The sequence below is a fragment of the Chiloscyllium plagiosum genome, unplaced genomic scaffold, assembly GCF_037043375.1.
Source record: "Chiloscyllium plagiosum isolate Xiang-an unplaced genomic scaffold, Cpla_swu_hap1 HiC_scaffold_12, whole genome shotgun sequence".
Lineage (NCBI taxonomy): Eukaryota > Metazoa > Chordata > Chondrichthyes > Orectolobiformes > Hemiscylliidae > Chiloscyllium > Chiloscyllium plagiosum.
In genome coordinates, this window is record NW_028270150.1 from 54,776,690 (window position 1) to 54,804,114 (window position 27,425).

The following is a 27,425-nucleotide window of genomic DNA, read 5'->3' on the forward strand; positions in this document are numbered from 1 at the left end:
TCCACAAATTCAACTATTGTTTTATGGACCCAGGTTTGAATCGAGTCATGGCACATGGTGGAATCTGAATTAAATAAATAGCTGGAACTATGAATATATTGATGACCATGAAATTGTTGCCTGTTTTTGGGAAAAATCATCTGGTTCACAAATGTCCTTCAGGGGAAAAAGATCTGCCATCTTCACCTGGTCTGGTCTACATGCAACTTTTAAGCCACAGCAACATGGTCATCTTCAGGGGGTTAGTGTCAAAAGTGGGAGAGCGGTCTCAGACTGGCCATGCAACAGTATGACAGGCATAATCATAGAATCATACGTTAACATACTCCAAACACCAAAGACCGTTCCTGGCTGCATCCTGTCCCACCAGCAGTGGCAAAGCAATACAGAGTCAGCAAGGGGTTGCCCTAGGAGCCCTCAACATGGACTTGCAACCTCCATGAACTCTCATGGCAACAGGTTATCATGGGCAAGAAAACCTCTTACTGATTACCATGTACTGTCCTCCTGCATGTTAAACCACACTTGGAGAAAGCATCAAGGGCAACAAGGGTGCCCTCTGGATGGGAAATTTCAATGTCATAAACAAGGTCAAAAACATACTTGAACAATCTACCTGCTCTAAATGCATCTATCCATGTCTATCAGTAAGTAACTACCGCAGTCTCTGGGGAGACAAAGTCTCATCTTCACATTGAAAATAACCTCCATCATGAGGTGCAGCGGCATTATCACCGTGCTAAGTATGTATTTCCCTCTTCATGGTTCCTTCACCATCTGCCATCTTTTGCCCTCAATTAGAAGTGCTATTGCCAAGCCATTCATGGTGGCTTGATATTGAAATCCCCCAGAATATCCTCTGCACCCTTGTGACCCTCAATACTTCCTCCACGTATGATTCAATGGGAGGACAATTTAACAAGAGCTTCTGAAGCCAATATCACCAACATTCAGGCAAAACTTCGACTTCATCATTATGAATTCTGCGTAAGTGTGCAGAAACCGCAAACTGTCAATCATACTCAGTCTTGATTTGGAGAGGCCGGTGTTGGACTGGCATATACAAAGTTAAAAATCACACAACACCGGGTTATAGTCCAATAGATTTAATTAGAAGCACTAACTTTCAGAGTGCTGCTCCTTCAACCACCTGAAGGAGCAGCGCTCCGAAACCTAGGGCTTCCAATTAAACCTGTTGGACTATAGCCTGGTGTTGTGTGATTTTTAACTTTGTATATCCAGTCTTGTTTCAGTGTTCCCAAAATGTTCTAGATGTGAAGATATTTCTCCACGAAGAGTGGTGAGCCAATGGAATTCATTACAACAGAAAGCAGTTGAGGCCAAAACAATGAATGGAGTAACAGAATCAAAGGGCCAAATACCCTTCTCCAGCTCCTATTTTCCAAGTTTCTATGACCAGCATTTCACAGGAGCAGAAAGGTTCATCTGAGGTTCAACATTAAGTACAATAGTACTAATATTAATTTGGGGGGGTGTGAATGTGAAGAGGACAAATGTGTCATCCAAGTTGCGACAGCAGAGTGATTAAGGAAGTGAAAAGGAACCAAATCCTGTTATCCAAATCAGACTACATCAAGGGATGCCCAACCCCAAGTGCCAAAGATTTCTGTTCAGACATGAAGACCCTGTCCAAAACTTGCAAATGAATGAGTGAGGAGGAATTTTCTGAGCATCCTCTTTCTAATAAACATTAATACACAATATTTATTAACTATTCCAACCCTGCCCTGTGCCTCAAAAATACAAGTAAGAAATTGTGTCCCTAACAGGACCTTACATTTATTAACAGCTCAATATTTACATGCTTGCACACCAATTGTGTTTTTTTCCCTCAACTGCCATTCTAATTTCATTCTCTACTTACCAACCTTATTTTCCTGTGTTCTTCCTCTTTCAATTTGTTGTATTTGGCCTGGTTCTTGCTTGAACAAAAAACCTGAATACACTGTACTCTTAAATTCCCTGGTCAGTCAAACAACACTTGGGTTTTGATAGTCCCTTTTACCAGCATGTACCTGATAAGTCTCCACCTTAAAGACTAAACAAAGATTTTCCTTCAACCTGGCTACATCCTCTGTCAACTCAATGAGATTAGCCATATTCCAACTAAATTTACTTCTGATTATTTCTGGTCCTTCTCCATTAACAATATCAACTATATGTGGTGACGTGAACATGTTTCCCAACAGAAATGAGTCCAATCAATTGCATTGGACTTGAAATGCTAATTCTTTACCTCTCCACAAATGATGTCTGACCTGAGCTTCTCCGGAACTTGGTTTTTAAATTCAGATTCATCCATTTTATCCAGTACCAAATCCAGCAATCTCTCTTAAGCAGGACCAAGAATATAAAATAAAACAAAGAACTGTGGATGCTGGGAATTTGAAACAAAAACAGAAACTGGAGAAACTCAGCAGGTCTGGCAACATTTAAGAGAAAGTTGATTTAATGTTCAGTCCAGTGACCCTTGTTCAAAACTGATGGCAGCTCGGAGACCTGTTGCATCTGTTACGATGCCACCTTCCACAGGGGGACCTCAAATGTCCAGGTCCCTCAACTGAAGATACCCCACCACCCTAGACGAGAGTCCTAAACCAAACTCATTTCCCATACCCCTGCACTCATCCCTTCTCTCCCTTCCCACAACACCAATAGGATCCGCCGGTCTTCACTTTGCTCCCCACCAGCATCGGTATCCAAAGGATCACGAGCTGTCAATTGCATTAGTCTCCTACCCTCCCTTGACAGTTTTTAAAACAGGAACTGTTTCTTCCACTCCTCCTCCCCTCTCAGCATCTCCCCATCCAACTGCTCCCTCTCCTCACTATCCAATGCTCCTGACACACCTTCCAGAGGTTTACCTGAACTTCACTCAATCTAGTCTACTGTACTGGCACCTCACTATGTGGTTGCCTCTATGCTGGGAGATGAAACACAGACTGGAAGAACCACTTAACAGAACACTCACATTCTATCGCTAAAAAGAGTCCCGAGCTGCCAGTTGCCTGCCACTTCAGCACACTGTTGTCAAGCCTGCTGTACTGTTCTGGCAAGACTTAGCACAAGATGAAAACAGCATTCCATTTTGCATTTGGAGACCCTGCAGATTTCACGACTCAACATAAAGTTCAATAATTTTACAACCTGAACACCTTCTCCACCTGCCCAGACCCTGTCATGACATGGGCTGCTTTGAGCACAACTAATCTCTCTCCACCTACTTATGGTCCCATTATCAGCTTTCTTTTTCCTCTTGGGCATAACAATATCCATTGCTTTTCTCCCCAACTGGCATTGTCTCCATTTCACCTATCCTCTCACTCCTCCTCTCCTCTTAGCTACAATCAGCTCTGAATGGTCACTGGACACAAAACGTTAACTCTGCCTTCTCTGTACAGAAGCTTCCAAGCCTGATGAGTTTCTTCAGCATTGTTTTTGTTTCAGACCAAGAACATACTGTGTACAGGAAAGCTTCCTGGACCATTCTAGAGACTCTCCCTCTTCAACCCCTTAACTTTGTAACCTCAATCAATAGGTGAGCAATCTTCCCTCAATAATACAAGTGGGAATGTAAGTAAGCGATTGCACAATGTTCAGTGCATTCACAACTCTTCGATACTGTAGCAGTCAGCTTCACTACGCAAGATCACAACAACATTTAGGCTTGGGCTAACAATTGGCAATTAACATCACCTGACACTAAGTCTTAGTCATACACATATGCAGCAAGGAAACAGACCTTTTGATTCAAGTAGTCCATGCCGACCAGATATCCGAAATGTATCTCATCCCATTTGCCAGCATTTTGCCCATATGCCTGTAAACCCTTTCAATTCACATGCCCATCCAGATGCCTTTTAAATATTATAATTGTACCAGCCTCCATCACTTCCTCTGGCAGCTCACTCCATACACACACCACCCTCTGCATGAAACAGTTGCCCCTTAGGTCCCATTTAAATCTTCCTCCTCCCATCCCAAATCTAAGCCACTTAGTTCTGGATTCCCCCACCCCAGGGGGAAGACCTGGTCTTTTACCCTATCCATGCACTTCATGATTTTATAACCTCTAAGGTTACCCCTCAGCCTCTACACTCCAGGGATAACAGCCCACCCTATTCAGCCTCTCTCTATAGCTCTAATGCTCCAACCTGAACGGCACGGTGGCTCAGTGGTTAGCACTGCTGTCTCACAGCACCAGGGACCCAGGTTCGATTCCAGCCTTGGGCAACTGTCTGTGTGGAGTTTGCACATTCACCCAGTGTCTGCGTGGGTTTCCTCCGGGTGCTCCGGTTTCCTCCCAGTCTAAAGATGTGCAGGTCAGGTGAATTGGCCATTCTAAATTGCCCATAGTGTTAGGTGCATTAGTCGGGGCGGAATTGGGTCTCAGTGGGTTACTCTTCGGAGAGTCGGTGTGGACTTGTTGGGCTGAAGGGCCTGTTTCCATATTGTAGGGAATCTAATCTAAACATCCTTGTAAATATCTTTTCTGAACCCTTTCAAGTTGCACAAAATCCTTCCTATAGGAGGGGGACGAAAATTGAACAATATTCCAAAAGTGGCCTAACCAATGTCTTGGACAGCTGCAACATGACCTCCCAACTCCTGTACTCAATATTCTGACCAATAAAGGAAAGCAGACCAAACACTTTCGTCACTAACTACCTGTGACTCTACTTTCAAGGAGCTATGAACCTGCACTCCAAGGTCTCTTTGTTCAGCAACACTCCCTAGGACCTTACCATTAAGTGTATAAGTCCTGCTAAGATTTGCTTTCCCAAAATGCAGCACCTCACATTTATCGGAATTAAATTCCATCTGCCACTTCTCAGCCCATTGGCCCATCTGGTCCAGATTTTGTTGTAATCGGAGGTTACCCTCTTCGCTATCCACTACACCTCCAAGTTTGGTGTCATCTGCAAACTTACTAACTGTACCTCTTATGCTCGCATCCAAATCATTTATGTACATGACAAAAAGTAGAGGGCCCAGCACCAATCCTTGTGGCACTCCACTGGTCACAGATAGAAGACGGGTGGTGGTGGAGGGTTGTTTTTCAGACTGGAGGCCTTTGAGCCAGTTCTGTATCCAAATGGCTAGTTCTCCCTGTATTCCATGAGATCTAACCTTGCTAATCAGTCTCCCATGGGGAATCTTGTTGAATGCCTTAGTGAAGTTCATATAGATCACATCTACCACTCTGCTCTCATCAATCCTCTTTGTTACTTCTTCAAAAAACTCAATCAAGTTTGTGAGACATGATTTCCCACGCACAAAGCCATGATGACTATCCCGAATCAGTCCTTGCCGTTCCAAATACAAATACATGTACATCCTGTCCCTCAGGATTCCCTCCAACAACTTGCCCACCACCGAGGTCAGGCTCACCGGTCGACAGTTCCCTGACATATGCTTGTCTTTACCGCCCTTCTTAAACAGTGGCACCACGTTTGCCAACCTCCAGTCTTCCAACAACTCACCTGTGACTATCGATGATACAAATATCTTAGCAAGAGGCTCAGCAATCACTTCTCTAGCTTCCCACAGAGTTCTCGGGTACACCCGATCAGGTCCTGGGGATTTATCCACTTTTAACCGTTTCAAGACATCGAGCACTTCCTCCTCTGTAATCTGGACATTTTGCAAGATGTCACCATCTATTTCCCTACAGTATATATCTTCCATATCCTTTTCCACAGTAAATACTGATGCAAAATATTCATTTAGTATCTCCCCCATTTTCTGTGGCTTCACATAAAGGCCGCCTTCTGATCTTTAAGGGGGCCCTATTCCCTCCCTAGTTACCCTTTTGTTCTTAATATATTTGTAAAAACTCTTTGGATTCCCCTTAACTCTATTTGCCAAAGCTATTTCATGTCCCCGTTTTGCCCTCCTGATTTCCCTCTTAAGTATACTCCTACTTTCATCTAAGGATTCACTTGATCTATCCTGTCTATACCTGACATATGTTTCCGTAATTGCTATGATATCCCAGTCCCATGTTCCTAACCATGCCGAGTTCATCTGCCTTCCCTGTTAGGCCCCTTGCATTGAAATAAATGCAGTTTAATTTATTAGTCATACCTTGTCCCTGCCTGCCATGGCTGTTTGACTCACTTCTGTTCTCAGCTGTACCCGTCTCAGATCGATCTCTTTCTTCACTATCTCCCTGGGTCCCCCCCTCCCACCTTACTAATTTAAATCCTCCCAAGCAGTTCTAGCAAATTTCCCTGCCAGAACATTAGTCCCCTTCCAATTTAGGTGCAATCTGTCCTTCTTGTACAGGTCACTTCTACCCCAAAAGAGATTCCAATGATCCAAAAATGTGAATCCTTGTCCCATACACCAGCTCCTCAGCCATGCATTCATCTGCTCTATCCTCCTATTCCTGCCCTCACTAGCTTGTAGCACTGGGAGTAATCCAGATATTACTACCCTTGAGGACCTCCTTTTTAAATTTCTGCCTAACTCTGTGATCTCCCTTCAGAGTCTCAACCTTTCCCTTCCAATGTTGTTGGTTCCAATGTGGACAATGGGGAGAAAGTGAGGTCTGCAGATGCTGGAGATCAAAGTTGAAACTTTATTGCTGGAACAGCACAGCAGGTCAGGCAGCATCCAGGGAACAGGAGATTCGACGTTTCGGGCACAGGCCCTTCTTCAGGAATGAGCAGAGAGTGTTCAGCAGGAGAAGATAAAAGGTAGGGAGGAGGGACTTGGAGGAGGGGCGTTGGAAATGTGATAGGTGGAAAGAGGTCAAGGTGAGGGTGATAGGTCGGAGTAGGATGGAGGCGGAGAGGTCAAGAAGAAGACTGCAGGTCAGGAAGGCGGTGCCGGGCTGGAGGGATCCGGCTGAGACAAGGTGGGGGGAGGGGGGATGAAGAAACTGGTGAAGTCCAAGTTCATCCCCTGCGGTTGGAGGGTTCCCAGTCGGAAGATAAGACGCTCCTCCTCCGACCGTCGGGTTGTTGTGGTTTGGTGGTGGATGAGTCCAATGACCTGCATATCCTCGGTGGAGTGGGAGGGGGAGTTGAAATGCTGTGCTACAGGTTGGTTGGGTTGGTTCGTCCGGGTGGCCCAGAGGTGCTCTCTGAATCGCTCCGCAAGTAGGCGGCCTGTCTCCCCAATATAGAGGAGGCCACACCGGCTGCAGCGGATGCAGTAGATGATGTGGGTGGAGGTGCAGGTGAATCTGTGGCGGATATGGAAGTTTCCTTTGGGGCCTTGGAGAGAAGTGAGGGGGGAGGTGTGGGCGCAAGTGTTGCACCTCCTGCGGTTGCAAGGGAAGGTGCCGGGAGTGGAGGTTGGGTCGGTGGGTATATTTCCCTCCCCTCCCCTATCAGCTTTCCGTAGAGACCACTCCCTCCGCGACTCCCTTGTCAGATCCACACCCCCCACCGACCCAACCTCCACTCCCGGCACCTTCCCTTGCAACCGCAGGAGGTGCAACACTTGCGCCCACACCTCCCCCCTCACTTCTCTCCAAGGCCCCAAAGGAAACTTCCATATCCGACACAGATTCACCTGCACCCACATCATCATCTGCATCCGCTGCAGCCGGTGTGGCCTCCTCTATATTGGGGAGACAGGCCGCCTACTTGCGGAGCGATTCAGAGAGCACCTCTGGGCCACCCGGACGAACCAACCCAACCAACCTGTAGCACAGCATTTCAACTCCCCCTCCCACTCCACCGAGGATATGCAGGTCATTGGACTCATCCACCACCAAACCACAACAACCCGACGGTCGGAGGAGGAGCGTCTTATCTTCCGACTGGGAACCCTCCAACCGCAGGGGATGAACTTGGACTTCACCAGTTTCTTCATCCCCCCTCCCCCCACCTTGTCTCAGCCGGATCCCTCCAGCCCGGCACCGCCTTCCTGACCTGCAGTCTTCTTCTTGACCTCTCCGCCTCCATCCTACTCCGACCTATCACCCTCACCTTGACCTCTTTCCACCTATCATATTTCCAACGCCCCTCCTCCAAGTCCCTCCTCCCTACCTTTTATCTTCTCCTGCTGAACACTCTCTGCTCATTCCTGAAGAAGGGCCTATGCCCGAAACGTCGAATCTCCTGTTCCCTGGATGCTGCCTGACCTGCTGTGCTGTTCCAGCAATAAAGTTTCAACTCCAATGTGGACAATGACCTCCTGCTGGCCCCTCTCCCCCGTGAGAACATTCTGCACCCTTTGAGACATCCTTGATCCTGGCACCAGGGAAACAACACACCATTCTGCTTCTCCTCTGCTGGCCACAAAAACATCTGTCTGTACCTCTGACTACAGAATCCCCTAACACAATTGATCTCTTGGAAGCTGACGTACCCCTTGTTGCATTAGAGCCAGTCTCAATACCAGAAACTTGGCTGTTCGTGCTACGTTCCCCTGAGAATCCATTACTACCTACATTTTCCAAATCAGCATACTTGCTTGAAATGGGTATATCCACAAAAGACTCCTGCCCTAGGTGCCAACCTCTCGTCCTTCCTGGAGTTAACCCATCTATGTGACTTTATCTGAGACTTTCCCCCCTTCCTATAACTGCCATCATCACATACTGTTGCTGTTGCGAATTCCTCATCACTTCTATCTGTTTTTCCAACCGATCCACTCGATCTGATAAGATTCGCATCCAACAGCATTTATGGCAGATATAATCCACAGTAACCCTTAAACTCTCTTTAAACTCCCACATCTGACAAGAAGTACATATCACTGCAAAGGCCATTTTGCTCCTTCACAATCTACAGACCCAGAAAATAAAACCATCTTATTCCTCTACAAACACTGCCCCCAGGTTAAATTAATAGCTATGGCTTATATTTTAAATTTAATCAAGAGACTTATCTCCAAAAACATTTCATCAAGAAAGAATCCACTATACTCACTACTGCAGCCTTTCTCTTGGACAGACTTAAAACAATTAACTTATCTGATTCTGTGCTGTGAACTTCGCCCAACAGTTCCTCCAAGATTAGTTGTGAATTTCACTGTTTGTTAATTTTCCCAGATGCACTCCGATGTCCAGCAATGCACGAAATCAAACAGCAAAGGCGGTAACTGTGCAGGTTCTCTCTCTCGCACTGTCCTTTGTCTGCTTTTCTCCCTTTTAAACTGTTGTTTTGACTTTCTTTTTCCCCAAAGTTCCAAAACAATGCAACAGCATATAAAACAGTAATTGCTGTTCCTGGAATTCAAGGAAATCACCTCCAGCACCTAAAATACCTCAAAAAAAAGGAGCAGCTCTTACAGCCAGAAAGTTTTCCCGTCCTCCATCTTGGGTTACACATTACTGTGAACTTGCACAGCAACCATTTAAAAGAACATTCTCCTGATATTTTAAAATTTCAGGAAACATGTTCCTTGCGTTACATAAATCCCAGAAACATTACATGCAAAATAAGAGAATGTAATTTTCTTACCACTCCTGGTAAGCAGCTTTCTACCTCAGGATTTGGACCATCACTGTAGTGGTTACCATGATTTCCAGGGGAGCCCGTTGAAGAATCTGAAGAGCTATCAGGGCTTGAAGGCATATTTGAACTTATCTGTGTTAGCTTGGCTGTAATAAGCTGAAACATAAATCTCTTATTAGAAGGGATGAAACAGAATTTTTAACTTATACTATCCCTATTGAGGAATGGACAAAATCATAACTAACTCCTGCCTAATCTCATTTCAAATAGCTATCTAACTTCTGATCTCCTTCCTGTGACTTCACTATTTGCCAAAATGAGCAATATGGAGTATCTGGTAGGCCATTTTTGATGAGCAAAGCTGGTACTGCAAGATTAAATGACACAGCATAACAACACTTTCAGCAGGTACCCACTGTTTTGTTTTAAACTTTGAGGAAATTCTCATTAGTTTCAGTACATTCCGCTGTAATCCCAGAGCTTGCAAGAATTCCGTATAGTTTTTTCAGATGTCTTTCATAAATTCAGCTCCATCACATTGTTATTTAGTTCCCCACTACAGCTGTTCTATTCTCAAAGTAAGTCTGAGACACTGAAGTTATTAAAAAGGGATCACACCAGGAAAAAAGTATGTGAAGCACTGAGCTGGACTCCTAAACATTTAAGATGCTGCTCTTTATGGATTTCCCCAGTTAATTGCCAAGCAGAGATTTTGGTCTACTACAATATTACAGTCAAATACAAACAAACTTATTAATAGTAGACTGAAGGCAAAGTGAATATTGTGCAAAAAAATTAGCTGAATGAATACCAGTGGATAACTCAGCTCTATTGTGCACCCCAACTTTTCAGCAACTGCATTAAGACAAGTGATGCTTACTCTGCATCTGAACTTATACATGGAATACCAGAGCTTAGTGTGAAATGGTTAACTGGCAAAAGCAACTATGCAAAAAGTTTTGTTCATTGTGCCCTATGCAGGTTCTCTAGATAAATTCAGACTACCTGATGAAATGATGTTAAAATTCTTGGAATAAGGAAAATTGATTTCAATGCGAACAGTTTATGGTGATTCTCAGTAACCAGAGGCCAGATCCTATACTTTGCATCTCGATTGTAAAATGGACTGTAGCATTGCAATCAAAGTAGTACTTTAAGTTATAATAAACATCTTTACATGAATTGAATGTAGGTGTGAAACCTCCCTGCTACGTGAACTTAAAAGGTACTTAATTGTGCATGTACAGCAAGCATGGATACAAACAGAGCAGGTAAACTGAACATTTAGAATAGGACTCTGATTTTAATTAAGGCCAACTTTCATGTTTTAATATAAAGACCAGAGAAATTGCTGCAGACAGATTTATCAAAAGATGGCTCACGAAGAATCTAACAATTTAAAACTGAGAACTGACAACAGATTGGGCAAAGTCAGTTTTTGACTCTTTGGTCTGAGTCTTCAAGGGAATTACCATCATACCTGAAGTGAGCACTGTAGTTTATCAAGCTCTCTCAATAGCTGGTTTTGAATCCACCCAATTATTCTTTTTGAAAAAGCAAACAACACCAAGTTGCTCCTCTACCTCATCTTCTATACACTGCACTTGAAACCTTAATCAATTATGAACTAAGCATCTGCTAATTAATCAAACACAATCAGTCCCACATTCCTTTTGTTTCATGAAAATGGCTGGCTTCCACTGTACATCTCTTGCCCCCACTCAGACCAACATAACAGGGAATGGATTCTCTCTTCAAACTTTCATTTTACTGAAAACACTGAAGCAAGAAATATTCTGTCTGGATACAGAGGCTAAAAATATCCACTTTAAATTAGCAAAGTTTGGAATCTACAAATTTTCCATAACCACTTAGTTCAGCCAACCTAGATCAATGCTCTGTCTCAGGAGAACTGAATTTTACAAATAAACTGCCAACTGTTGAAACATTTTGTTGCTACTTCACTGAAATTCTGCTACTGGGACCAATGAACACAGAAATGACTGCCAGAGTTTTCTTTTGAACCCAAACTTAAGGGCCAAAACATTATTTCCATGCTCCTAAATTTCCTTGAAATAACTAATGTTCCAACATATTATCAACTGGTAGGACACCTCAGATCAGTCAGAGTATTTAACACCCAGATTGTTACAATCCTTGAGTTGATTTATTGGAAAGACTTGATGACAAATTCAAAACGAACCAAATCCAGTAATTTTATAAAATGGCAAAAAAACTATATTCCAATTTGCTAACCAGCCAACACATGATCCCAGCTTCTTGTCGAACTCAGGAGATAATATTACACGAAATGTGTTTTCTGTTATAATCAAGAAGCTATTCCTGTTCTATGATCACAATTTCAGAAATTCTCGAGAGCAATATAAAATAAATATTGAGTAGATTAAGCAAATGTGAAAATTTGAATTATGAGAAGGGCTGCTCATGATTGCTAATGGGGGGGTAAGACAGTCATTTCTATCCAGCTACATTGATTTTCTTCATTGCTGACTATAACTGTTTTATTCACAATACTTACAGTTTTATCTTTAAGATTTAACTGTCCGATTAATTTCCGATCGTCAGCAGGGTCTACAAGTTCACCACCAATAAATAGTTCTACTTTTGTATGTGCACTGTTTGCTTTTATTCTACTGAGGATACAGCGTCTAACAGACCCAATGGTGTCATTTGTGTGAGACCAAATATCCAAATCTTCCACTTGACGTCCTTGATTTGGAAATCGTACAACAAGAGATACATGTTTTCCACGAAAAGCTCTGAAAAAGGCAAATTCTTAGTGTCATGAAAGGCAGATTTTCTTTCACAAATAAAATTGTAAATGTTAGTATCCAGGTCATTTGGGTGTGCTTGTCTAAGAAACACTAGCAAACAGGTACAGAAAGCAATTGAGGTAACAAATGGAATGTAGGCTTATTCCAATGTGATTGGAGTATAGAAAAAAACAAATCTTGCAACAATTGTACTGGGTTTTGGTAAGGTCACATCTGAAATACTGAGAGAAACGAGAAATTTTGGTTTCCAAATTTAAGAAAGGTAAAGTTGCCATAATCCCAAAGGACCACAGGGCAGCTCTCCCAGAGAGAAACAACCGGTGGGGAGTTTAACTCAAGGATCGCCACGCCTGAAGACATGGACAAGGTTGAGAAGGTGACCTCAGCCAATGTGTGAATTGAATGCACACTGTTGGTATTACAAATCGACCATCCAGCCAAATGAGTTAACTGACCCCTGAAGAAAGAGCATATCGCTTTGGAGGCAGTACAATGAAGATTCACTGAACTCGTCCCAGGGATGAGGGGTGATCCTGCAATAAAAAGCAAACCAATTTGAGCCTACATTCTCAGGATTTCCAGAGAATGAGACACAACCAAGATTAGATTGAAAATTTTCAAGGGATATAATAACAAAAATGGAGAAACTGATTCTGGTCAGCAAGTCGAAAATACACGGTCATTTCGGACTGGAATGACAAGAAATCAACTCAAAAGATTGAGAATCTTTGGAATTAGTGACCAAAGGGGATTATGATCGCTCCAACTGTTCATACATACAAGCCTGGAAGACGGATGTTGTATCTATGTTGGAATTAAAGATTACGGAGAGCGGGCAGAGAAATGGAATTGACGCCCAAGATTAAACATGATTGTTGTGAAGCAGGCTTGACAGGCCCCATAGTGTATTCCTTGCCCTATTTTTGCTTTCTGTAAATCATCCCAACTAGTCACAACTGTTGAAATTTGCATTTCTGAATTAAATCTCAAATATACCGAATGCATAACTAAAGATTATTCCAAAATGTGGTTTTGCACAAATTATTATAGCTTCACTTCATAACAGAGACAAAAAAACTGCAGATGCCGGAAGAACATGGCAAGCCACGCTTGTGGAGGGGGAACAGTGATGAGGTTGCGATTGGTGAATACAGGTAATGGGTATGCCCTGGTGGGATGAATGAATCCGGTTGGTAGCTGGTAGGAAGGGTCAGTCAGAGGGGTGGAAGGGAGGTGGAGGGGCTAGAAAGGGAGTCAGGAAGTGGGTGGCAAGGTTATTTGAAATTGGAAAACTCAATGTAGAGTTCTTTGGTCTAGAGACTGTCCAGGCAGAAGATGAGGTGTTGTTCTTCCAATTTGCAGTCTGATTCACTGTGGCAATAGAGACGACCAAAGAAGGACATGTCAGAGAGGGAGTGGAAAGCGAAATTGAAATGGGCAGTGACTGGAGGTCAGGGTGGCCCATACGGGACTGGGGCTGAGATGCTCACCAAATCATTGCCTAAGTTTATGTTTAGTCTGCTTGATGTAGAGACGACCGTACTGGGAGCACCAGATACAATAAACTAGGTTGGAGAGGCAAGTAAACCTTTTTGACCTGGAAGGGCTGTTTGGGGCCCTGGATGTAGATAAGGGAGGTGGTGTGCCAGCAGGTTTTGCATCTTTTTACAGTTGTGGTGCGGTTTGCATCTTTTAAGTTTCCTAATAGTCCAACTGTGGGCAGCACGGTGGCACAGTGGTTAGCACTGCTGCCTCACAGCGCCAGAGACCCGGGTTCAATTCCTGCCTCAGGCGATTGACTGTGTGGAGTTTGCACGTTCTCCCCGTGTCTGCGTGGGTTTCCTCCAGGTGCTCCGGTTTCCTCCCACAGTCCAAAGATGTACAGGTCAGGTGAATTGGCCATGCTAAATTGCCCGTGGTGTTAGGTAAGGGGTAGATGTAGGGGTATGGGTGGGTTGCGCTTCGGCGGGGCGGTGTGGACTTGTTGGGCCAAAGGGCCTGTTTCCACACTAAGTAATCTAATCTAATCTAATCAAAAACTGCAGTAATTTTGTCAAGTTGACTTAAATTCCACTTATTTTGTTTAGAGACCAAAATCATATATGTAATACCCATCTTCTGGTTATGGTACTGCCACCTTCAGTCCATAAGTAAACAGCTTTGATATTTCTCTCAAATATTGTCAAGACAACTGATGAATTGATTAACAAGCAATATAATACATTCCATCATACGTTCTTCAGAAATGGCACTTTTGGAATATTGCATGCAATTCTGGTCTCCCTCCTATAAAAAGGGCATTTTGAAGCTTGAAATAGTTCAGAAAAGATTGACAAGGATGTTGCCAGGGTTGGAAGATTTGAGCTATTGGGAGGGGCTGAATAGGCTGGGGCTGTTTTCCTTGGAGCGTTGGAAGCTGAGAGGTGACCTTATAGAGGTTTATAAAATCACGAGGGGCGTGGACAGGATAAATCAACAACGTATTTTCCCTGGTGGGGTAGTCCAGAACTAGAAGGTGTAGGTTTAGAGTGAGGGGGGAAAAATATAAAAGGGACCTAAGGGGGCAACTTTTTCACACAGAGGTGCATGTATGGAATGAACTGCCAGAGGAAGTGGTAGACGTTGTTACAACTTAAAAGGCATCTGGATGGGTATATGAATAGGAAGGGTTTAGAGGGATGTGGGTGAAGTGCTGGCAAATTGGACTAGATTAGGTTAGGATGTCTAGTTGGCATGGACAAGGGTCTGTTTCTATGCTGTACATCTCTATGACTAACTAATAATCCAACACGAGAAAATCCATGCCAGATGACAAATAATTCAATGCATTGAATTGAAAATGTAATATAATTTTTCAAGTAGATTAACAGAACATACAACTGACATTGTTTTCAGAACTTATCAATAGTACAGGACATGAAGAATTAATGATAAATACTCCAAAGGACATCTTATATCAATTGAGAGTGTGGGGAGATTAAATTAAAACTCAAATCTAGAATTTTGAGTCATCAAAATCCAAGTGCAGTTTTACCAAAAACAAAATCACAATTCACCATACAAAAACACTTAATTTTTGTAAAAATACAATGCAATTGACAGCATTTCATCCGCTAGTGAAAGCAGTATTTGAAATATACATACCTAGACATTGGTAGAATCGTCCGTTCTTCATGGTAGTCACTGTCGCACTCATTTATGTACTCACGCAACACTGTCAATACACGTACCATCCGTATTGCCTCCTGCCTTGCACAATTAATACTGTCTTTGTCACCATCTAGTACACACAGTGTATCATAAGAGGCCTTCAATCGATCAAAACACGACTGAATGAAGTCTTCATGAATCTCGACCTATTTGTGTAAATGTTGGCAGCAATTAGGCACTGCTTCACCTCAGCTTCAAACAGTAACCAATTTTTCATCCCATACACATTCTGCACCTTCACAAACTTTCCTCTTACTCAGTACAAATTAACAAGCATGTTAAGGTACCTCTGTTCACTTATCAGGATATAGACAAAATTTGAAGGTAAAAAGCATTGGGCTCTTCTAGCAGTGGTAGTGAACCTAACTCTGGGACACCAGGTTCAATCGTCATCTGGCAAAGAGGTGGGTCATAAACATGTCCAAATAGGTTGATTAAATAAATATTTAACTCTAATAGCAACTTTGCTTTGCACATACTTTCCAAATCACAACAGCACAGACGCACATCTAGATTTCTAAATTCCTCAATGAAATCACAATTTAAAATATGTATAGTAGACGCTCAACCAGAAAACTCACACTGAGCATCCTTCTTATGGCTGACTCACCTGATTAACCTGCAATCGTGGACCAAGATTTGTGTATATTTCTTTTAGCAGGTCTATTGCTCTACTTGCAATGTCATCACTTCCTTGAATTACCACCTGTAGAGGACAGAATGGCAAAGCATTAACATTTTTAGTTCAAATCAAACTTCATACAGTTGACATAAAACCCCAAATACTGCTGCGAAGTTCATGTAAGTTTGTGTAACAGATTTGCCTTTTTTATCTGCCATCCTAATTTTTGAATGTTACTTAATTGTACAAAGGAACAACAACTCAGAATCCAGTTTATCGCAATTCAATGAAAAGGCTAGTACCAAGATTCTGGTCTTGTCGAGCCAGATTTTATATCAATTCCTTCTTGGGACTATTTATTTCATTCTCAGAGTAAGATCTTGTTCACCAGTACTTACAGAGCAAGAAATACACAGATTCACACCTGTGCTTTATCTGTCACTCAACCATATTAATATGCACACCCTACCTCCAAACAATGAAGCACCTACACAATCTAAAGCAACTACTGGAGCTAACACTACATTGAAATTTATAGCATGTTGTGTAATATTGGTTTTAACACCTTCAGGCTCAACTGGCTGAATTAATTTAATAGCAGCTTCTGTTTAAACACATGGTTATGAACACTGCATATAGATTAGATTAGATTCCCTAGTGTGGAAACAGGCCCTTCGGCCCACCAAATCCACACTGACCCTCCAAAGAGTAACCCAACCAGAGCCATCTCCTTCTGACTAATGCACCTAAAACTATGGGCAATTTAGCATGGTCAATTGACCTAACCTGTACGTCTTTAGACTGTGGGACGAAACCGGAGCATCCACGCAGACACGGGGAGAATATGCAAACTCCACAGTCAGTCGCCCGAGGCTAGAATTGAATCTGGGACCCTGGTGCTGTGAAGCAGCTGAGCTAACCACTGAGCCACTGTGCTGCCCCAAACATTAAGATAACAGCCTTATATTCTCTATCTTTACCATTCTTCTACACTCAACCTAATAGCGCACTCAAACTTGGACACTCCTTTTTCACACACTGGGTATATAATTTCCTATATTGTCAGCCTGTATTTTTTTCTTTTAAAACCCTCACCAAATCTTCCCTTGCAATCCTTTCCCAGCCCTCATTTAGGGTCAAGTTCCCTCTTCAGCCAGAGCTGTACAAATGGCTCTGACACCTCAACAATGCATTGAGCTTCCTTCTTCACCAGTTATGGAATGACTGGCCCATCAATAGAAACCCATACATCTCTGGTTAGTGTGGGAGGAAAATGTTCAATTCCCAGATCTTCTTTACTGAATCAATTTGCTTCTGGATCAGGTAGTCAGCTAAACACTATTGCAGATATGCATAAACATTCAAGGGAACTCTATTTGCACTATGGTTCCAGTATGGTCATCTAATCTCTGCAGAGTTCCTCAGGGTAATGCCCTTGGCCCAAACATCTTCAGCTGCTACATCAATGACCTTCCCTCCATCATAAAGGTCAGAAGTGGGAATGTTCACCTATGATTGCACAATTTTCAGCACCATTAGCCACTTTTCAGAAACTGAAGCAGTCCATGTTCAAATGCAACAAGATCTGGACACTATCCCAGCTTGAACTGGCCAGGGGCAATTAACATTTGGACCACACAAATGCCAGGCTATGACAATCACCCCATGACATTCAATGGTGTTACCATCACTGAGTCTCCCCTTATCTAAATCCCGAGAGTCATCATTGACCATAAACTCAACTGGATTCATCACATAAACAGTGACTACAAGAGCAGGTCAGAAGTGAGGAAGCCTGCAGCAAGTGATCCCTCCTGACTCCCCAAAGCCTGTCCACCATCTACAAGGCACAAGTCAGGAGTGTGATGGAATACTCCTCACTTGCCTAGATGGATACAGCCCCAACACAAGCTCGACACTCAGGACAAAGCAGCCCGCTTGACTGTCACATCAACAATCATCCACTCCCTCCACCACCGGTACTCAGTAGCAGCAGTGCGTACAGTCTGATCTGTTATAACATTGTAGTTGCATTCTTGTGTGAACGCATGTTGGAGAAAATCATGCAATAGAAATAAAGGGGTCTGTGGGAAAAACAGGATTAGCAGCAAACCACTAAAAATATCAATAAAAATTGCAAAATAGTTAGCCCACCAAACGATAGCACAGTCTAGTGAATGTTAAAGTCTATTTTAATGAAATACAATAAATTAAACACAAAGGGGTTTCTGAGTATGCTGAATTACAGTACTGTATTAAGATGGGACTGAGGGTCTCGATCAGCAGCATCACTTTCAGATGCTGTGCAGGGTTATGAAGAAAAAAAATATTTAGTCCAGAAGTAGATGGCATCGGCCCTTTGGACTCACGACTGTTTCGGGGGGGGGGGGGGGGGGGTTGGCTAAAAGAAAGGCATCTAGCTATTGCTGTTTTGCAATCTTTCTTTCATGAAGAAGCTGTTCATAGGGAGTATGCCACGGACTGCTATCCTGATGTGTTCTGCATTGTAGTCATTGCCTTCCAATAGCTGCAATTGCTCAACTTCCCTCAGTCTAGAGACAAAAGACATGAAAAGTTCTTGTGGTACTGCATCCTGGACAACTTCATCGTTAGCTTCAAATTTTCCCTGCAGCATCAAGTTGTTGCAGATCAACTGTGGAGAGGCCTTCACAATGGGCCTCAAACAGGTCCTCAACATCCTCAGTCTCCACTTCTTCAAATCCACCTTTCTTTGCAAGAGAGTGACAGTTATTTGATTGCTGGAAGCTCCTCTGACAGTTCAACACCTTCAAAAAAAATCAGGAAGAAAATATGGGAGAAGCTTCTGCCAAACCACATGTGAGCAGTCCTGACTGACATCACCCCAGGCCTCCACAATGTCAATGGCATTCTTAATGTTAAAGCTCTTCTGAAATTTAACAGCAGTCTCCTCATTATGCCGTTCAGTAGCTGCCATCAGCTTCTTGAATGTGAGTCTTAAATAATAAGTTTTACAAGCTGCTACTGCATCCTGGTCCATGGGTTGAATGAGACAAATTGTGTTCAAAAGATAGAAATAGCACTTTGATGTTTTCAGAAAGTTCACTAATGGTGGGAGGATGGCTTAGTGCATTGTCCAGAATGAGTAGTATCCTTAAACCCAAATTTTCTCCAGCAATAATTTCTAAATGCATCCTCAAAAAAAACAACAAAGGTCAGAAAACTTTGCCCCATCACCCAACGTCTTTTGCTTGACCTGAAGCAAACACCTCGAGTGGACTTAAAATAGTCTTTCAAGGCTCACAGGTTGGCTGAGTGGTACACTACATGCTTAAGCTCTAAGACTCCACCAGCAATGGCATCCAACAATACAGACATACGTTTCTTTGCCACCTTAAAACCTGGAGCATGTGCTTCATTCTTAGTAATGTAGGTTCTGAATGGCATTTGCATCCAGCAAAAACCTGTCTCGTTCAAACTGAATATTTGATCCAAGGTATAGCCTTCTTGCTCAATTTTTTCATCACATGAGGAAATAACAGTGATTGCTCCTTGTCTGCACTAGCAGGTTCGCCACATGATTTTACGTTATGAAAAGCATAGCGGCTCTTGAATCCAGCAAAACAGTCACTACTAGCACTAAAGGCAAGCACATCTGCAGGATTTTCAGCTTTTCTCCTTAGGTCTTCATAAATTGATAAGCTTTGTTTCATGACGAGAAAAGTGACCCCAGAACGCTATTTTGATTGACCTTTTATCCACACACTTAGAAGATGTTCCACCTCAAGCTACTTTATTCGTGATCTCACAGATTTGCTAGCACTCTGACTTGTTCCAGCAATGCAGCTTGCTTTAATTCTTTCTGTATGGTTTCTAATGGTGAATAGCATAGACTCCTTCATTCTTGTTGCATGAACAATATCACCACATGCTCTTTCATTACATTCAAAACACTAACATCTAGCATCTATGCAAGAGTTATAGCCTCTTTTATCCTCACCATTTGTGATTTTTTCCACCCTGATGCTTCCTGTCAACATTCTTGCGACTTTCTCCTTCCATATTCATAGAAAACACAGCGAGACTTGTTAAAAAAAAGGACCTAAAATTACTGAGTACAGCACCATACCTTTCACAAAGCACTTCAGCACAAGCATGCGAGCTGACTGATCATATGATGTTGATGCAGAGTCCAGTCCTCCGTGCACCGCAAGACCCAGTGTCAGGGATGGAATCATATAGTAGCCAACAGCAGTCTTAAAAAAAACACCATTTCCCAATTCATTTATCACATTACTGCCAATCATGTTGACAAAATACATGTTAAAGGAGAACAACCTGTACTATCTACAAGATGCACTGACACTGCAGAAAGATCCTCAGCCAGCACCTTCCAAACCCATGATCACTTCCATCCAGAAGGACAAGGGAAGCAGGTATACAGGAAAACCACCACCTTCAAGTTCCCCTCCAAGCCACTCACCATTCTGACTTGGAAATACATCTCAGTTCCTTCACCACTGGGCCTAAACCCTGGAATTCCCTCCCTAATGGCACTGTGGGTGAACCTACAGCAAGGGGACTGCAGCAGTTCAAGGTGGCAGCTCACTATCACCTTATCAAGGTCCCAACTAGGGACAGACAAAAAATGCTGGCCAGAATGCAACACGCACATCCCAAAACCAAATAATTACAAAACAAATTTGAAAATTACCATTGGTGAATTTCATTGCATCAGCCTGGCTGATACAATGGTGAATCTGGATTTCTCAAGTCCTGCAGCTTTGAATAGAGCTTTTCTATTCCAGTTTGGCAGCTGGGTGTATCAAAAGTAATCAGCAACTCACCCATTTTGGCAATGTAATATTTTGATTTTTGTCACCATCTGATTAATTACTGAAAAACGGTAAGTTTGGAAGAGATCTTGTGGTCATCTAAGTGATACTGGTTAAAGTGCAGAACAAATTAACTTCTGGTAAGCCCTAGGGATTGATTTAGTCCATTTAAATCCATATTTAATATTGTGTTTTTGATGATGGAACCATTCTGATAATTGATGGCTCATTCAGTTAAGTATTTCATAAGACCATGCCAATGGTTGGCCACTATTTACAGGATACATTTGATCTTGGGCATATTCTTCCAAGTGGAGTCATTCCTCCATGCTCTGTTTTACTGAACAGCGAACTCCCTGACTGCAGGCGAATTTCAAGTGAGTTCACAAACATGATGACTTTTAGCTGGATGTCACTTGGTATTTCATTCCTTTTTCAGAAGACACATGTACATCTGTTGTGTGCCATGCAATGTCTGCCTTGTGGATCTTTTTGGCAACACTGCTGTATCACCTGATTGAACCCATGCACCAATTTAGACAGGTAGTAAAACATGCTTTTCTGAACTGCAAAATTGAGGCCAACTCCAAAGGCAAGTTAAGTATTATTTTGCAATTAAAAGGTGGTGATTGGCAACCTATATCCCAATTAAAAGCCAAAGCATGATTTTTCACACTGGTCAACCGATGGGAATGATTTGTCTAAATTCAGGATTTCAGCACAATCTTGGACTTAAAACTTCACTTCCCAAAATTAAAAAACCGTAACTGAAATTCCACAAACAGACTATAATAGTTTGTGCATATACACATATGCACACAAGCACACTGCTCTTATTCAGGAGGAAAGTACAGACAAACAGGAAAGAAACATTTCATGTTTCAAGTTAAATATCACTTCTTTGCATAAAAAGTACTTGCATAATCAATTTGGGAGTTTGGAAATTTTGTCTGAATTTGGGAGCCGTGATATCCCAGTTTTAAATTGGCAAGTCCAGCTACTCATCATGAATTAGTTTTTTTCCAAGGCAGGTTCAACTTTAACTCAACGACCAGCAAAGCATGACACCTGATGGGAGTCACAAAACCTGTGAAATAATATCACTGTCAAAAAGTCATATTTCTCTGCACTCCAGCATGTTTGCTGTCACTTAAAGCCAGAGCTCGAGCAAACAGCGCACTTAGCAATGTTATGCTTCCAGTAACAGCAGAATTAAGGAATAGAATTGTCTCTTGGCCTGAAAGTCTGTTCTACCATAACTGATCTGCCATCCAACTTCATACGTATGCCTTGACTCACTCTCTCGAAATTCAATTCACAAAAAACAAAAATAATCCAGCATCAAGTCATTTGGTAATACAAAACTCGAATGTTGCTGAAAAGATATTTTGTCAAAGCTTTTTGTCTTGTACATGAGGACATTCACAGGAACACCAATATAAAAGGGTAACAATTTGTGCGGTATGAGTTCTGATAGGTAGAGGCATAGCCATGGAGAATGTATCAGTTAGATGACTTCCATTAAACTACAATTCTTAGTTTAAATTTAAACAAGGCAGGTTGACTGTGATTGGTCAATACATTAGCTAATTTTGTATCAGTGAAACAGGTGCAGTGTGTGTAAATATGCTTACTGCTTACCAAGATCTGGGCCTAGTGTATTAATATGTAATTTGCAGTGCCATACTGCAAACCCAGCTAACAATGCGAAATTATTTTCTCAATCTATTGTTTCACCTTCTCAGATAATGTTACAAATGCTGGCCAGTAACAGAATCACATGTAATTTTGGAGACTGTGTTGTGAAATTTGCAAGCACAAGCTGAAGTCGGGTGATCAGTTGTTGCTCATTGAACAGCTGAAGGGACATGTGGTTTGATTTGATCCACTGATCTTTGGGACAAGGAGTAAAGATTTCTCGCATTAAACTGGACACAAACTCATTTTACTTCACTTATTTGTAATGCCACATTACAGAACTAACTAATATATAATATAAGAGGTAAAAACAATGACTGCAGATGCTGGAAACCAGATTCTAGATTAGTGGTGCTGGAAGAGCACAGTTCAGGCAGCATCCAAGGTGCAGCGAAATCGACGTTTCGGGCAAAAACCCTTCATGGCTTTTGTCCGAAACGCCGATTTCGCTGCTCCTTGGATGCTGCCTGAACTGCTGTGCTCTTCCAGCACCACTAATCCATAATATGTAATATATGCATATAGTGCATTCTTAACATGTCTTTCCTACAAATACTGCATCTCCAAAGTACAAATTTATTCTGCTATCATTAACAAAGACATGGATGGTATGAAACTGATGAGGTCTCTTTCAGCCTCAATCATATTCAAAATTTCAGCTTGAACTAAATAGTCATTTGAGTTCCAAACAAAAAAACTTCATTTTAAACTCAAGATGGAATGGTAACAATTTCAATTTCAGTACAATAAAGACTGAAATGAGTGATATCAATAAGTGTTTTTCTGGAGACATCCTTGAATGCTTTACAGGTATAGAGCATGCTCCAATGTTTCAAAGCACATTTTTTCAATTTTTAAAAAAAATTCTTGAGCGACTGAAGGAACATTTTGTACATTTTTGGATGTCATTTTATCAACAACCAATATACACAAATCGAGTAGCAGATATCCCCCTTCCTTCAAAATCCCTTCAGCTTGCAAGCAATTTCAGTTCAAAGTTCATCCTCTTTATGAAACTTCCATTGCTTTGTCTCAAGGCATGCAAGTAGAATTTTTTAAAAGACAATGTGGAGCAGCAAAAGCATTCAACCTGTACCAATACCTGACTAAAAAAGATAAAAATAATGGGAATAAATAGATATGGCAGCAGCTGTAAATAAAACTTTCCCCCTTCCGCTGCAGCCATTTTTGTACAATCAGCACAAATACCACTTAAACCAGTTTCATTTTGTAGCTAAGATGTTTATGTCCTTACCCTCCAAAGATATTCCAGTCCTATTAATTCTAGATCATCCATCATATAAGCACGCCGTTTTGCTACAAGCTTCCCTTCACGACAGTTCACAGCTTTGAAAAACCTCTCAAAGCACTTCATTCCATTTTCAGTTAAGAGAGAAGGATCCAGTTGCAGGACATTATTTTCAAAAAAGTCCTTGTTTATGTCTGGGTCTAAGTCAGGTTCATCTCCCATCAACTTAGAAAACCATTTAAAACAGGCTTCACGATCGCAAAGGTAGACAGCATTCTCAGCTAAGCACTTCCAGATTTGCTTGGCTTGAGGAGCACACAACCACAACTGGCCATCCTTCAATAAAAATCTAGGAAATAAAACGCAGGTAAACATGGTTAGGGTTGTGATAGAACACATTTTCAAGCAAGATCTCATTTGTTGAGGTAGTTCATGACTTCAGCTCTCTACATCAACGGGCAGCAAATCAATTCATTTCCCTAAACTGGTAAATAATTTGCATACACCACTGACCTCAAGAAATTTAGTCGCTCTTGGACCTCTTGCACATGGCTATACCGACTCCCTGATCGTACAGTTTGTGGATCATACTCTGGGTACTCTGCAAAACATTTACCGAGTTACAAAAATGAATTACATCAGGAGCAAGTTATTATTGTATTCTCACTTTCTCAAAAAGATCCACAGTAGTATTACAACAGTGAAGTTCTTCAGCATGCAATCAAGTATCAGCCTAGATTATGTGAACTATATCAAGTGAAGCATAACTCACCATCTTCTGGATTAGTTAAGGACTACTGTAATACATTGAGAACTATATACATCTTATTGTTAAGATAGTTTAGTTTCATTTAGAGCACTTCAATTTTGGAGAAACAGCTAGACAGGTTTCTTCAAAGGGGTAACTCAAGTTCACTGTGAACATTACTTCTGTTTGCAAGACTTTCAGTAAATAACATGACATGGCAAACACTTGCTGCAACTGTTTTCAACGGTTAGGGGTTGAAGAAATTCTCGCTTTATCTGTCTAAGGAGGAAAAACTCCAGCTCAGGACAAACTGAGATTGTATGAAAGCCTTTGAGTGAAGAGTTGTAGTGGACGAAAGTCTGCCTTATGCTGCCCAGCTAACCAATCTCAGTTCTTTAAAGAAAATCTTGTTGTTGAGTTCAGGATGAAACTAATTTGTTCTTTTCAAAGAATTATTTAAGAAATGCCTCAAGACTCAATTTCTCGATAGGTTGTGCCTGCACGACTTCAGAGACAATTTTGCATGATTACAGACTAGAACACATGCAAGAACAACACAACAATACACATAAATCTCTGCGAGATTTTATTTTCACCACCCTTTTGAGTGAAAAAGTGCACGCACGTCTCTTGGGGATATTGAGAGATAAGCAATCCATAACAGAAATATAAATTATGTTAACCAATTGCTACATCACTATTGAATAAGAATGCATTTCCACTATAAACGAATGATTGGTTGATAGATCTTAGTATCCAAAACTTGATACAGATAAGCTATTTACTGGGTCATCTTGATAACTGGAAAAATGGCCAGTGGATAGTAGCACTTCATCTACATTGTACAGCTCCAGCCTTGGGTCTCGTATAAAACTGAGCACTTGCATACATAGTGCAGAACATAAGTAGATGTGGGTATCAAGAGGAAAAGATAACAGGGAATATACTGGTTTCTTGCTCTTTTTTATGAAAATGACTGACAATTCTCAACACTTAGCTGGTTATGCAAGATATATCTCTGGTCTGCAAAGAATAACAAAAGTCAGGCAAAATTGAGGCAGTAATACAAATGTTTGAAACTGACGAACAGCAATACAAACCAGACAATGAATGAATTCAGTAAGAGAAATCAATTACAAATGAAGACAATTGAATAGGAAACAAGTGCAAACTATACAGCTTGAACTAGTTGTACTTCAGAGAACAGAAAAGGTGAGTGAGCACAAGCAAAAAGGGAAGGGGAAGAGACGAGAGAAAAAATGAGAGGGGGAAGCGAGGGAGAGAGCACCACAAAGGGAAAGAGGAACAAAGGAAGAGAGACACAGATGGGGAGGAGACATGAGTGTGCATGGGGTGGGGGGCTGTTTAGTCTGCTCTACTATTCAACAGGATCATGGTTGATCTCAGCTCTACCCTGACTCCACTTTCATGCCCACTCACCAGAATTCTTCAAAACCAAAGATCAATGCTGGAACTTCACATGCTTCCACAAATGCGGATGAAAATTTGCATAGTCTGATTTGTAAGTCTGCAGATGCACCAAAAATAGTGGTATGATAACAAATTGTTGAAAAAGCTCAACAGTTGGCAGCTTTTGTGGACAGAAATCAGCTAATGTTTCAGGTCTGGTGAGCCTTCCTCAGAAGGTTCTGAGGAAGATCACACAACATGAAACATTTCTTCTAATTTCTGAGCTTTTCAAGCAATTTCTTTTTTATTGCTCATTAACAGCACCCGCAGTTCTTTCAGTTTTTTAGTATGAGAACTGGAGGAGTTGTGGATGGTGTGCAAAGTGGTCAAAAGAAACAGCACTATGAATTGGTTAGAAAACTGCGTGGAGGAATGGCAGGTGAAGTTCAATCCAAAGAAGAGAGATGATACATTTTGGGGAAATCAAATTCAAGAGAAAAACATACAGCAAATGATAGGACCTTTAGAAGCATTGTTATAGAGAGAACTTGGCAATGCAAGTCCATAGCTCCCTGAAAGTTGGGGCACTGGTAGATTAAGGTAGCAAAGGCAGTGTACGGTATGCTATCTTCAGCAGTTGGGGCACAGATTATACAAATTGGCAAGCCATGTTGCAACTATATACAACTTCAGTTTGGCCAGATCTGGAGCACTGTGTGCAGTTCTGGTCACAATACTATGAAACATGTGAAGACTTTGGAGTAGTGCAAATGTGGCTTAACCAGCATATTATGTGGACTTGAGTGTATTAACTGTAAGGAGAGATTGGATAAACTGGGATTATTTTCTTCAGAGCAACAGAGACTGAGAAGCAACCTGATAAAAGTAAATAAAATGATGAGCGACATAAATAACGTGGATAGCTGGAGGAGTCTTGTTTCCCCCGGGGTGAGAATGTCAAATGCTCGTGGGGAGCATAGCTTTAGACAGTAGTTGGAGGGATGGATGGGAGGAGAGGGTTAAATGAGATGGCAAATACTTTTCGTTTAAAAATGCAGAGCGTGGGAGGTGCCTGGATCACACTGCCACAAGAGGTGGGAGCAGCAGATATGAGAACAACATTTCAGAGGCATTTAAATACACATATGTATAGGCAATGAATAAAGGGATACAGACCACAGGTAGATGGGATTAGTTTAGAACACCATCATGGTCAGCACTGGCACGGTCAACTGAAAGGCCTATTCCTGTTTCATACTGTTGTCTGCTCTATTGCTTACTAAAAATCTGTTTATCTCCTTCATAAATTAGTTCAATGTTCCAGCATCTACCACACAGTGAATCCCAAAGATTCACAAACCTTTGACAGAAGTAATTTATCTCTATTTCCGTCTCAAGTCTATTACCCCTTATACTACAACTATGATATCTCTTTCTCAATT

General features: G+C 41.8%; 1 protein-coding gene across 3 annotated transcripts in view; it reads right to left on the minus strand.

Moving 5' to 3' along the window:
- The window catches only part of usp9 (ubiquitin specific peptidase 9), a 275,343-nt gene that overhangs the window by 164,709 nt on the left and 83,209 nt on the right, over positions 1 to 27,425 (minus strand). For all 3 annotated transcript variants that reach the window (XM_087992832.1, XM_087992834.1, XM_087992833.1), the window contains 6 exons: positions 24,339 to 24,426; positions 23,832 to 24,174; positions 16,053 to 16,148; positions 15,377 to 15,588; positions 11,977 to 12,217; positions 9,444 to 9,593 (listed from right to left, as the gene is read on the minus strand). In XM_087992832.1, coding sequence (XP_087848958.1) covers positions 9,444 to 9,593; positions 11,977 to 12,217; positions 15,377 to 15,588; positions 16,053 to 16,148; positions 23,832 to 24,174; positions 24,339 to 24,426 — 1,130 coding nt within the window. The remainder of the gene's footprint in view (positions 1 to 9,443; positions 9,594 to 11,976; positions 12,218 to 15,376; positions 15,589 to 16,052; positions 16,149 to 23,831; positions 24,175 to 24,338; positions 24,427 to 27,425) is intronic.